Source organism: Erinaceus europaeus, chromosome 22, assembly GCF_950295315.1.
Source record: "Erinaceus europaeus chromosome 22, mEriEur2.1, whole genome shotgun sequence".
In the NCBI taxonomy this organism is placed as follows: domain Eukaryota; kingdom Metazoa; phylum Chordata; class Mammalia; order Eulipotyphla; family Erinaceidae; genus Erinaceus; species Erinaceus europaeus.
In genome coordinates, this window is record NC_080183.1 from 4,929,051 (window position 1) to 4,940,741 (window position 11,691).

At 63.7% G+C, this 11,691-nt stretch overlaps 1 protein-coding gene across 1 annotated transcript in view; it reads left to right on the plus strand.

Annotated features, from left to right (window-relative positions):
• Positions 1–11,490, plus strand: part of DYNC1H1 (dynein cytoplasmic 1 heavy chain 1) — a 66,150-nt gene extending 54,660 nt beyond the window's left edge. Inside the window, exons 45-78 of the mRNA XM_060181037.1 lie at positions 1,029–1,143; positions 1,214–1,375; positions 1,460–1,674; positions 1,771–1,975; positions 2,485–2,658; positions 2,729–2,848; positions 2,973–3,093; positions 4,465–4,660; positions 4,745–4,862; positions 4,989–5,204; positions 5,422–5,634; positions 5,724–5,851; positions 6,009–6,162; positions 6,288–6,434; positions 6,514–6,664; positions 6,755–7,008; positions 7,086–7,220; positions 7,304–7,398; positions 7,601–7,775; positions 7,903–7,978; positions 8,249–8,409; positions 8,481–8,592; positions 8,672–8,732; positions 8,840–8,963; positions 9,048–9,161; positions 9,292–9,462; positions 9,545–9,762; positions 9,844–9,947; positions 10,051–10,262; positions 10,337–10,490; positions 10,569–10,711; positions 10,788–10,956; positions 11,047–11,174; positions 11,247–11,490. Coding sequence (XP_060037020.1) covers positions 1,029–1,143; positions 1,214–1,375; positions 1,460–1,674; positions 1,771–1,975; positions 2,485–2,658; positions 2,729–2,848; positions 2,973–3,093; positions 4,465–4,660; positions 4,745–4,862; positions 4,989–5,204; positions 5,422–5,634; positions 5,724–5,851; positions 6,009–6,162; positions 6,288–6,434; positions 6,514–6,664; positions 6,755–7,008; positions 7,086–7,220; positions 7,304–7,398; positions 7,601–7,775; positions 7,903–7,978; positions 8,249–8,409; positions 8,481–8,592; positions 8,672–8,732; positions 8,840–8,963; positions 9,048–9,161; positions 9,292–9,462; positions 9,545–9,762; positions 9,844–9,947; positions 10,051–10,262; positions 10,337–10,490; positions 10,569–10,711; positions 10,788–10,956; positions 11,047–11,174; positions 11,247–11,375 — 5,170 coding nt within the window. The 3' untranslated portion in view covers positions 11,376–11,490. The remainder of the gene's footprint in view (positions 1–1,028; positions 1,144–1,213; positions 1,376–1,459; positions 1,675–1,770; positions 1,976–2,484; positions 2,659–2,728; positions 2,849–2,972; positions 3,094–4,464; positions 4,661–4,744; positions 4,863–4,988; positions 5,205–5,421; positions 5,635–5,723; positions 5,852–6,008; positions 6,163–6,287; positions 6,435–6,513; positions 6,665–6,754; positions 7,009–7,085; positions 7,221–7,303; positions 7,399–7,600; positions 7,776–7,902; positions 7,979–8,248; positions 8,410–8,480; positions 8,593–8,671; positions 8,733–8,839; positions 8,964–9,047; positions 9,162–9,291; positions 9,463–9,544; positions 9,763–9,843; positions 9,948–10,050; positions 10,263–10,336; positions 10,491–10,568; positions 10,712–10,787; positions 10,957–11,046; positions 11,175–11,246) is intronic.
• The last annotated feature ends 201 nt before the right edge of the window (positions 11,491–11,691 follow it).

Sequence of the window (11,691 nt, forward strand, 5' to 3'; positions counted from 1 at the left end):
GTCGTTGTTGGAGAAGAGGGGAAGACAGAGAGGAGGAGAGACAGACAGACACCCGCAGACCTGCTTCACCGCTTGTGAAGCGACTCCCCTGCAGGTGGGGAGCCGGGGGCTCGAACCGGGATCCTTACTCCAGTCCTTGTGCTTTGTGCCACCTGCGCTTAATGCGCTGTGCTACCGCCCAACTCCCTAAGCCCTTTTTTTCTAGCAGGTTATTGCTGGGGCTTGGTGTTTGGTGCTTACACAAATACCAAATCCATTGCCGCCACCTCCCCACCCCCCGTTTTTGAATTGACAAGAAGTTGAGAAGGAAGGGGGAATACAGGGAGAGAAACCCCCGCATCGCTGCTCATGGAGCTCCCCACACGGTGGGGGGTTTGAATCCGGGCCCCCGAGCACGGTGACGCGTGTACCACGGCCTGGCCTCGCCCGGCTCCCAGTCCTCTCCCGTGACCAAGGCCGCTATCTGCTGTGTCTGGAGACAGGACTGTGTGTTGCTACCTTCACTCCCAGGTGTTTGGAGTCAGAGTCCTTAAGTTTAGGAACAGACTATAAAAGCCTTAAAGTGGAGAGTTGGGGGGCCGGGTGGTGCCACGCCTGGTTGAGCCCACAGGTTATAGTGCGCAAAGACACGGGTTCGAGCCCCCGGTCCCCACCTGCAGGGGGAAAGCTTCGCAAAGTGGTGAAGCAGGACTGCAGGTATCTCTCTTTCTCATTCTCCTCTCAGTTTCTGGCTGTCCCTATCCAATAAAATAATTTTAAAAAAATTAATGGGGAGTCAGGCCATAGCACAGCGGGTTAAGTGCACGTGGTGCAAAGCGCAGGACCCGGCGTAAGGATCCTGGTTCGAGCCCCCAGCTCCCCACCTGCAGGGGAGAAGCAGGTCTGCAGGTGTCTGTCTGTCCCTCCTCCTCTGTCTTCCCCTCTGTCCTATCCAACAACATCAATACCAACAACAATAAAAAAGGGCAACAAAAGGGAATATATATATGAAAAGGCCTTAAAATGTGTCCCTTTCGGTAATGTTCCAGAATATTCCGTCAGCCTCAAGGCCACTTGCTCCTGATTGGTGTCAGTGGCGCGGGGAAGACCACGCTGTCCCGGTTCGTGGCCTGGATGAACGGTCTGAGCGTGTACCAGATTAAGGTGCGTCCGTGCAGCCCTGGACCCCAGCTGAGCCCTGAAGGGCACCAGCCTGACCTGTCACCCCCTGCAGGTGCACAGAAAGTACACGGGGGAGGACTTCGATGAAGACCTCCGCACTGTGCTGAGGCGATCGGGCTGTAAGAACGAGAAGATCGCTTTCATAATGGACGAGTCCAACGTGCTGGACTCGGGCTTCCTAGAGCGGATGAACACCCTTCTGGCCAACGGAGAGGTAACGGAGTGGCATGCTGACCCTCGCCCGGTACGCGGCCGTGTGTCCCGGGGCCAGGGGTCAGGGTGCTGCCTGCCTTCCTAGGTGCCTGGCCTCTTCGAGGGCGACGAGTACGCCACGCTGATGACGCAGTGTAAGGAGGGGGCCCAGAAGGAGGGTCTCATGCTGGACTCCCACGAGGAGCTGTACAAGTGGTTCACCAGCCAGGTCATCCGCAACCTGCACGTGGTCTTCACCATGAACCCCTCCTCAGAGGGCCTCAAGGACCGCGCGGCCACCTCCCCTGCCCTCTTCAACAGGTGAGCTCGCCGCAGCCCGGGCCAGGCGTGGAGCTCCCTCCTTGCCTCCTCCCGCCCACCCCTGGGGAGCTTAGCGACCTTGGGCATCTTTTTCAGGTGTGTGTTGAACTGGTTTGGAGACTGGTCCACAGAAGCCCTCTACCAAGTTGGCAAGGAGTTCACCAGCAAAATGGACCTGGAGAAGCCCAATTACATCGTGCCCGACTACATGCCGGTCGTGTATGACAAGCTGCCGCAGCCGCCATCGCACCGGGAGGCCATCGTCAACAGCTGCGTGTTTGTGCACCAGACCCTTCACCAGGTGGGCTGGGGTGGAAAGTCGTGGCGGCGAAGCTCCGTCAGGGTCTGGACACAGACCCTGGGTGGCCTGGGCAGGCGCCGGCGGCTGGAGTGTAAGACCTGGCACGTGAGGTTCTGAGTTCAGTCCCTGAAACTACGTGCCCGAAGCGAAGCGCTAAATAGCAAGGCCTTGGGTACCTTGGGTTTGGCTCTGGGCCTTCTCCTACTCGAGAAGCGTCACGCGTGGTCAGGCAGTGTCCTGCTTTCTGTCGTTCTCCCTCTGTTCACAAGAGTCCGCCACGACAGTGGAGTGCTACAGGCACGGTGCCCTGTGCTCACCCTGGCGGCCAAGAGCATTCGAGGCTGGGCACTGTCCTCTACACCTCTGCGTGTAGGCGCTGTAGTCCGGCCAGGCTGGGTCCTGCACACAGGGTCGCCTGCCGGGCCACTGAAAAAGCAGGATGAGGGCACGGCAGAGAGGCTGCGTCACAGCAGCGTCCCGGACAGTGATCGGGGGACTGTCTCTGACAGGCCAACGCCCGGCTGGCCAAGCGTGGGGGCAGGACGATGGCCATCACGCCACGCCACTATCTGGACTTCATCAACCACTATGCCAACCTCTTCCACGAGAAGCGCAGCGAGCTGGAGGAGCAGCAGACGCACCTCAACGTGGGGCTCAGGAAGATAAAGGAGACTGTGGACCAGGTGCCCTGCGGCCTCTGCAGAGGGTCTCGGGCCTGGTGGGCTTCCGTTCTCACCGGCTTCTGGTCTGCAGGTGGAGGAGCTTCGTAGGGACCTGAGGATCAAGAGCCAGGAGCTGGAGGTGAAGAACGCGGCCGCCAATGACAAGCTGAAGAAGATGGTGAAAGACCAGCAAGAGGCAGAAAAGAAAAAGGTTACCACCACCCCACCCCCCGCCCCAGCAGCCAGGACCCGCATGGCGGACGGGGAGTAGCAGTGACCTTGGCCACCTCCCCTCCCCATCCGCCCGACAAGCTGGTGGGCTCCCCTCCATCTAGGTCATGAGCCAAGACATTCAGGAGCAGCTGCACAAGCAGCAGGAGGTGATCGCGGACAAGCAGATGAGCGTCAAGGAGGACCTGGACAAAGTAGAGCCTGCCGTCATCGAGGCCCAGAACGGTAGGGCCCCAGGGACGCACACCACGCTCTGGCTTCCGCCACCCTGCCCGGCGCCGGCGGTCCGGATGAGTCGCCAGGCTGCTGTACTTGGAGAGAGCTGGTGACGGTTAGGTCATGTGCACCGTGGGCAGGACACACCTAAGTGGCCGGGGTCCTTCCCTCCTGGGCACGTCCCTGCCCGTGCAGCAGAGTTTAAAGCAGCCCAGTCCCTCAGGCTCTCACATGACACGGTGGGCGAAGGTCCGGCCAGCGTGTGGCCCAGTGTCGCCGCTCGGGAGAGTCCCGGGCGGTGACGGGTCCTGCACGTCTTCACCCAGCCAGCCATCTGTTGTGGTAGCTTGAGGACACCTTTATATTTATTTATTCCCTTTTGTTGCCCTTGTTGTTTTATTGTTGTAGTTATTGTTGTCGTCGTCATTGGATAGGACAGAAAGAAATGGAGAGAGGAGGGGAAGACAGAGAGGGGGAGAGAAAGACAGACACCTGCAGACCTGCTTCACCACCTGTGAAGCGACTCCCCTGCAGGTGGGGAGCCGGGGTTCGAACCGGGATCCTTATGCCGGTCCTTGTGCTTTGCGCCACCTGCGCTACAGCCCGACTCCCCCCTCATTTATTTTTTTTTATATTTATTTTTCCTTTTGTTGCCCTTGTTGTGTTATTGTTGTAGTTATTGTTGTTGTCGTCATTGGATAGGACAGAGAGAAATGGAGAGAGGAGGGGAAGACAGAGAGGGGGAGAGAAAGACAGACACCTGCAGACCTGCTTCACCGCCTGTGAAACGACTCCCCTGCAGGTGGGGAGCCGGGGGCTCCAACCGGGATCCTTATGCCAGTCCTTGTGCTTTGCGCCACCTGCGCTTAAGCCGCTGCGCTACAGCCCGACTCCCCCCTCATTTATTTTTTTTATATTTATTTATTTTCCCTTTTGTTGCCCTTGTTGTGTTATTGTTGTTACTGATGTCGTTGTTGTTAGATAGGACAGACAGTTCAGTCCCCCCGGAACTGCTGCACCAGACCGATGCTTTGACTCGCTCATCACCTCTGCATCACGTGAGACCCATATGTCACCTTTTCAAGATGCTGTTTAGTGTTTAACTATATTCGACAGCTCCACGTGACAGAGGCGTCAAGAGCACCGCTCCGGTACATGCGGCCCCGGGGGCCAGACCGAACCTCAGCCCCTCAGCTGAGTCTGATGCTCGGCCATGTCCCAGCTGGCATCTGTGTGTGGCCCCTGTCAGATGACCTTCGAGACAGCTGTTTGAGCCTCGGGATTGCAGGCCAGACGTCTCGGGTTCACTTGGGCCTTGGCGTGGTGGCTGCTGGGAGGGCGGCTCTGCACTCAGGGTCCCCACTCTGCCCCGCTGCACAGCCGTCAAGTCCATCAAGAAGCAGCACCTGGTGGAGGTGCGCTCCATGGCCAACCCTCCTGCCGCCGTGAAGCTGGCGCTCGAGTCCATCTGCCTGCTTCTGGGGGAGAGCACCACCGACTGGAAGCAGATACGCTCCATCATCATGCGCGAGAACTTCATCCCCACCATCGTCAACTTCTCCGCAGAGGAGATCAGGTGAGCCGGAGGTGGCCGGGCGGGAGCAGCCAGGGCCTGTCTGTGCGTCTCCGCGCACTCAGAAGCCCGATTTCTGTGTCGCAGTGACGCCATACGGGAGAAGATGAAGAAGAACTACATGTCCAACCCCAGTTACAACTACGAGATCGTCAACCGGGCCTCCCTGGCCTGCGGGCCCATGGTCAAGTGGGCCATTGCGCAGGTGAGCGAGTGGCCTGGTCCTCAGGGCTCCCCGCTAAGTCCCCGGTGGCAGCGAGCAGCCCTGCCTGGGCCCCTGTGGTTGGGGCTCCCTGGTTAAGTCCCCTGCGCCCCTCCCTGCCTCCCTCAGCTGAACTACGCGGACATGCTGAAGCGCGTGGAACCACTGCGCAACGAGCTGCAGAAGCTGGAGGATGACGCCAAGGACAACCAGCAGAAGGCCAACGAGGTGGAGCAGATGATCCGGGACCTGGAGGCCAGCATCGCACGCTACAAGGAGGAGTACGCCGTGCTCATCTCCGAGGCCCAGGCCATCAAGGCGGACCTGGCGGCCGTCGAGGCAAAGGTCAGACAGGCAGTCTGCCAGCACCCACCCGGCAGGAGCTGAGGTGACCAGCCTCGGCGATCACTCTGGGGGCTCTGCCTGCGAGTGAGCTCAGCAGCCTAGTCAGGAGGGGTTCCTGCCGGGCAGTCTAGAAGTAGGGCTCCCTGCTCCCCATCCTGCAGGGTGACTTGGAGTGTCGCAGAGCACACTCCAAGGTGCACGCCTGCTCCCCCTGCAGGTGAACCGCAGCACCGCGCTGCTGAAGAGCCTATCTGCCGAGCGCGAACGCTGGGAAAAAACCAGCGAGACTTTCAAAAACCAGATGTCCACCATCGCCGGCGACTGCCTCTTGTCCGCCGCGTTCATCGCCTACGCCGGCTACTTCGACCAGCAGATGCGGCAGAACCTGTTCACCACGTGGTCCCACCACCTGCAACAAGCCAACATCCAGGTAACTGGGCAGCGCCGTGCCCGACGTGCCCCGCGGGCCTGGGCACCGCCCCAGGTCTCAATCAGGAGGGTGACCGCCGGGCTCTGCAGTTCCGCACAGACATCGCCCGGACCGAGTACCTGTCCAACGCTGACGAGCGCCTGCGCTGGCAGGCCAGCTCCCTGCCCGCGGACGACCTGTGCACGGAGAACGCCATCATGCTGAAGCGCTTCAACAGGTGCGGCGCGCGGCGGGGCAGGGGGCAGCTGCCGGAAATGGGGAGGATCCGGGGCCTCTGGCACGCAGGGCCTGCACTCTAGCCGACTGCCGCGACAGCTGGCAGCAGGTCCTATGGCCGCCCCGCTGAGCCCCGTCCCTGTGCCCCGTGCCCCTAGGTACCCGCTCATCATCGACCCCTCGGGCCAGGCCACAGAGTTCATCATGAACGAGTACAAGGACCGCAAGATCACGCGCACCAGCTTCCTCGATGATGCCTTCCGCAAGAACCTGGAGAGCGCCCTGCGCTTCGGGAACCCCTTGCTGGTGCAGGTGCGCCAAGACTTGGTTTCCACAGACCACGGCAGGTCACGTGGAGCCTCGTGAGGTCTCGGCCCGCAGCGGTGGGCTAGCCGGAGGTGTGTCTGTCCGTGCGACCGACTTCTGTGTCCCCATAGGACGTGGAGAGCTATGACCCGGTGCTGAACCCGGTGCTGAACCGAGAAGTCCGCCGCACAGGGGGCAGGGTGCTCATCACGCTGGGCGACCAGGACATTGACCTGTCCCCATCCTTTGTCATCTTCTTGTCCACCCGAGACCCCACGGTAAGCAGGGGGACAGCTGTGTGCAAGGGGCGGGAGGCGGCCCGTGGGGCGGTGGCCGACCGCTGTCCCTTTCGGGCAGGTGGAGTTCCCGCCAGACCTCTGCTCCCGGGTGACGTTTGTCAACTTCACGGTCACGAGAAGCAGCTTGCAGAGCCAGTGCCTCAACGAAGTGCTCAAGGCGGAGAGGCCCGACGTGGACGAAAAACGCTCCGACCTCCTCAAGCTCCAAGGTAGGGAGGAGACTCCTATGTGGAGCCGGGCCTGTGGAGGGTCCTGAAGCCGAGCGGGCGGCAGCCAACCTGGGCACGTCCTCCCTCCAGGGGAGTTCCAGCTCCGGCTCCGACAGCTGGAGAAGTCGCTGCTGCAGGCCCTGAACGAGGTAAAGGGCCGCATCCTGGACGACGACACCATCATCACGACCCTGGAGAACCTCAAGCGGGAGGCGGCGGAGGTGACGCGCAAGGTGGAGGAGACGGACGTCGTGATGCAGGAGGTGGAGACCGTGTCGCAGCAGTACCTGCCCCTCTCGGCCGCCTGCAGCAGCATCTACTTCACCATGGAGTCTCTGAAGCAGGTCAGCCCCAGCCCCAGCCCCAGCCCTGCCTCGGCCCACCCCGCCCCACCCTGACGGCCTCGCCCGCGCGCTTTCAGATCCACTTCCTGTACCAGTACTCGCTGCAGTTCTTCCTGGACATCTACCACAACGTCCTGTACGAGAACCCCAACCTGAAGGGTGTCACGGACCACACACAGCGCCTGTCCATCGTCACCAAGGACCTCTTCCAGGTGGGGACACGGCTCGGCGCCGGCCTGGTGGGAATGGCTCACAGTTCCCGGGCTTCAGCGGTGTCTCCGGCCTGTGTCCACAGGTGGCGTTTAACCGGGTGGCCCGGGGCATGCTGCACCAGGACCACATCACCTTTGCCATGCTGTTGGCCAGGATCAAGCTCAAGGGCCTAGCCGGGTAAGGCTGAGACCTATTGCCTCTTGCCAGTCTTGGCGTCCCCGCACAGTGAGAGTGGCATTGAATCACTAGGGTTCGTGGTCGCACCTGGCACAGCGGCCATGCAGACAGCGTGGGAGGCTCTGGAGCTGAGCGGTGCCCTCGCCGAACAGCCACGTCTGTGTGGCTCTGAGGCCCTGACTCGGCACTGCCCTCCCTCCAGAGAGCCCACGTACGATGCCGAGTTCCAGCACTTCCTGAGGGGCAAGGAGATCGTCCTGAACGCCGGCTCCACCCCCAAGATCCAGGGCCTGACAGTGGAGCAGGCCGAGGCCGTGGTGCGGCTGAGCTGCCTCCCGGCCTTCAAGGATCTGATCGCAAAGGTCCAGGCGGATGAGGTGAGTACTTGGGCCTTCCAGAGAGGACTCAGAACCGCGGGTCTCGGGCCAGTCTCCTGGAGGTGGCAGCTTGGGTGTTGGCCGCGGGTCCGCCCGGACCACGTGACGCCCGACGTCGTCTCCACAGCAATTCGGCATCTGGCTGGACAGCAGCTCCCCAGAGCAGACCGTGCCGTACCTCTGGAGTGAAGAAAGCCCTGCGAGTAAGCCCCTCACTGCCACTCCAGCCCAGGGCATGATGGGAACCTTCCAGAAAGAGGGCTGCAGTCTTCAAGCTTCCGACCAAAGCAGACAGGAAAGCCCTGCCTGAGTGAAGGGGCACGGTGGGGCGGGGGTAGGGGGTGCTGAGGCGTCACCCAGAGGGCACGAACCGTGGAGGAGGAGGGCTGGTCGCAGTCCCAGGTAGACAGAAGGGAGCGGAGCCAGAGCGCCGGGCAGGTGGAGCTCGTCCCACTGAGCTGCGCCCCCCACAGCGCCCATCGGCCAGGCCGTGCACCGCCTGCTCCTGATCCAGGCCTTCCGCCCCGACCGCCTACTGGCCATGGCCCACACCTTCGTGTCCACCAACCTGGGAGAATCCTTCATGTCCATCATGGAGCAGCCGCTCGACCTGACGCATATCGTGGACACAGAGGTACGTCGGGGCCCGGCGGCACGAGGTCTGGGGGGCCCGGGGCACGCCTGAGTCCCGATGCCTCCCCTCAGGTGAAGCCCAACACGCCTGTGCTCATGTGCTCGGTGCCCGGCTACGACGCCAGCGGACATGTGGAGGACCTGGCCGCAGAGCAGAACACACAGATCACCTCCATCGCCATCGGTAAGACTGCCCGCCCGCCCCGCGCCCTTTGCCCCGCCGCTGCCCCTCGGCCCCGCTGACGCTGCTCTGCTCCGCACAGGCTCGGCAGAAGGCTTTAACCAGGCCGACAAGGCCATCAACACAGCCGTCAAGTCGGGCAGGTAGGCCCCCAGGACGTGGGGTGATCGGGACACCCGTCCTGCCCCATGTCTCTGGAAGCAGGGGCACGGGGGACAGGCGTGGGGGGCTGAGCACACCTGTCCCCCAGGTGGGTGATGCTGAAGAACGTGCACCTGGCGCCCGGCTGGCTCGTGCAGCTGGAGAAGAAGCTACACTCACTGCAGCCGCACGCCTGCTTCCGCCTCTTCCTCACCATGGAGATCAACCCCAAGGTGGGCGGCTGGGCGGGGGTGGCTGAGGATGGGGGGACACGGATCGCCTCGGGCCCACACCCAGCACCACGCCTGTCTCCACAGGTGCCCGTCAACCTGCTGCGAGCCGGCCGCATCTTCATGTTCGAGCCGCCCCCGGGGGTGAAGGCCAACATGCTCCGCACCTTCAGCAGCGTCCCCGTCTCCCGCATCTGCAAGGTGACGAGACCCTCCCGGGCCCCGGGGGGCGCACACACGCCAGCCAGAGCAGGCCGCTTCCCGGAGGGGCCCTGGCCCGCCAGGGGTCACCTCTTCCGGAGCCGACAAGTGACGCCCGGCTTCCCCGCAGTCCCCCAACGAGCGCGCCCGCCTCTACTTCCTGCTGGCCTGGTTCCACGCCGTCATCCAGGAGCGGCTGCGCTACGCGCCCCTCGGCTGGTCCAAGAAGTACGAGTTCGGGGAGTCGGACCTGCGTTCCGCGTGCGACACGGTGGACACCTGGCTGGATGACACGGCCAAGGCAGGTGCAGGCCGGCCCGATCAGGGGCCAGGACCGACGGGACGGCCACGCGCCTGACCCGCCGACCCCCCCACACACACAGGGCAGGCAGAACATCTCGCCCGACAGGATCCCCTGGTCGGCGCTCAAGACGCTGATGGCGCAGTCCATCTACGGCGGCCGAGTGGACAACGAGTTCGACCAGCGTCTGCTCAACACCTTCCTCGAGCGGCTCTTCACCACCAGGAGCTTCGACAGCGAGTTCAAGCTGGCGTGCAAGGTGGACGGACACAAGGACATCCAGATGCCGGACGGCATCAGGTAGGGCCGACTCGCGCCCTTCCTCACCCACCCACCCCCCCAGGCAGCACGGCCTCCTGACGCCCTGGGCTCCTCCCCCAGGCGAGAAGAGTTTGTGCAGTGGGTGGAGCTGCTCCCCGACACGCAGACGCCATCCTGGCTGGGGCTGCCCAACAACGCCGAGCGGGTGCTGCTCACCACCCAGGGTGAGCCCCACGGGGGGTGGGGGGGCGGCCGTGCCCCCGGGTGAGACTGGAAGCCTGCCCGCGCCGGCCCGCCTCCACGGAGCCCCCTCCCCGCTCCCCGCAGGCGTGGACATGATCAGCAAGATGCTCAAGATGCAGCTGCTGGAGGACGAGGACGACCTGGCCTACGCCGAGACGGAGAAGAAGGCGCGAGCGGACCCCAGCTCCGACGGGCGCCCAGCCTGGATGCGCACCCTGCACGCCACCGCCTGCAACTGGCTGCAGCTCGTGCCCCAGACGCTCGGCCACCTCAAGCGCACGGTGGACAACATCAAGGTGCGGCTGGCGGTCGGGGGGCGGGCACAGCCTCTGGGGCGGGCGGGCGGCCCTCACCCGTGGCATCCCCCCAGGACCCCCTGTTCCGGTTCTTTGAGCGGGAGGTGAAGATGGGCGCCAGGCTGCTGCAGGATGTGCGGCAGGACCTGGCCGACGTGGTACAGGTGTGCGAGGGGAAGAAGAAGCAGACCAACTACCTGCGGACGCTCATCAACGAGCTGGTGAAAGGTACGGGGCCGGCGGGGGGGGGGGGGGGGGGGGGGGGCGGGCGGGCGCGGGCCGGTCTGAGCCGAACCTCCCCCGCAGGCATCCTGCCCCGCAGCTGGTCCCACTACACGGTGCCGGCCGGCATGACCGTCATCCAGTGGGTGTCCGACTTCAGCGAGAGGATCAAACAGCTGCAGAACATCTCACAGGCGGCGGCGGCGGGCGGCGCCAAGGAGCTCAAGGTGAGGCCCCCACGCGCACCGCCAGGTGGCGCCCTGCACCCCGCGCCCCCAGTCTGACCACCTCCCGCCCCCACAGAACATCCACGTGTGCCTGGGCGGCCTGTTCGTGCCCGAGGCCTACATCACCGCCACGCGCCAGTACGTGGCACAGGCCAACAGCTGGTCGCTGGAGGAGCTGTGCCTGGAGGTGGGCGTCACGGCCTCCCAGGGCACCAGCCTGGACGCCTGCAGCTTCGGCGTCACAGGTGAGGGAGGGTCTGCGCCCAGAGCCCCTCCTGCCCGCGCCCCTCCCCAGCCCTCCCCTCCCGGCTGCTGCAGCCCTGTCCTCCCCCCAGGCCTGAAGCTGCAGGGAGCCACGTGCAGCAACAACAAGCTGTCCCTGTCCAACGCCATCTCCACCGTCCTGCCCCTGACACAGCTGCGCTGGGTCAAGCAGACCAACGCCGAGAAGAAGGCCAACGTGGTAAGTGCCCGCCCGCCCCTGGGGACACCATCCCCCCCACCCGCAGCCTCTGAGCCTCCGCCCCGCCCTCAGGTGACGCTGCCCGTCTACCTGAACTTCACGCGGGCCGACCTTATCTTCACGGTGGACTTCGAGATCGCCACCAAGGAGGACCCCCGCAGCTTCTACGAGCGCGGCGTGGCCGTGCTCTGCACCGAGTGAGCCCCAAACCCCATGTGACGGACACCCCCGCGCACGTGGACAGTCGGGACCCAGAGGGGAGGCCATGGGGCCGTCAGGGGACTTGTTTACGAAATAAACACTAAGTGTGACACAACTCGCCTCGTCTGCTGCTCTGACCCCCTGCACGCGCCTCCCCCCGTAGCCCCGGGCTCACTGCTGACAACCCAAAGCCAGGTCCAACCAGACAGCATGACGTCTCTGTGGTGAAACCAGGAGACCCATCAGTCCCCGGGCCTGCGGGAACCCCACTGCCCCGTGGACACTCACCTACTGTCCCCACCCAGGCAGGACAGCA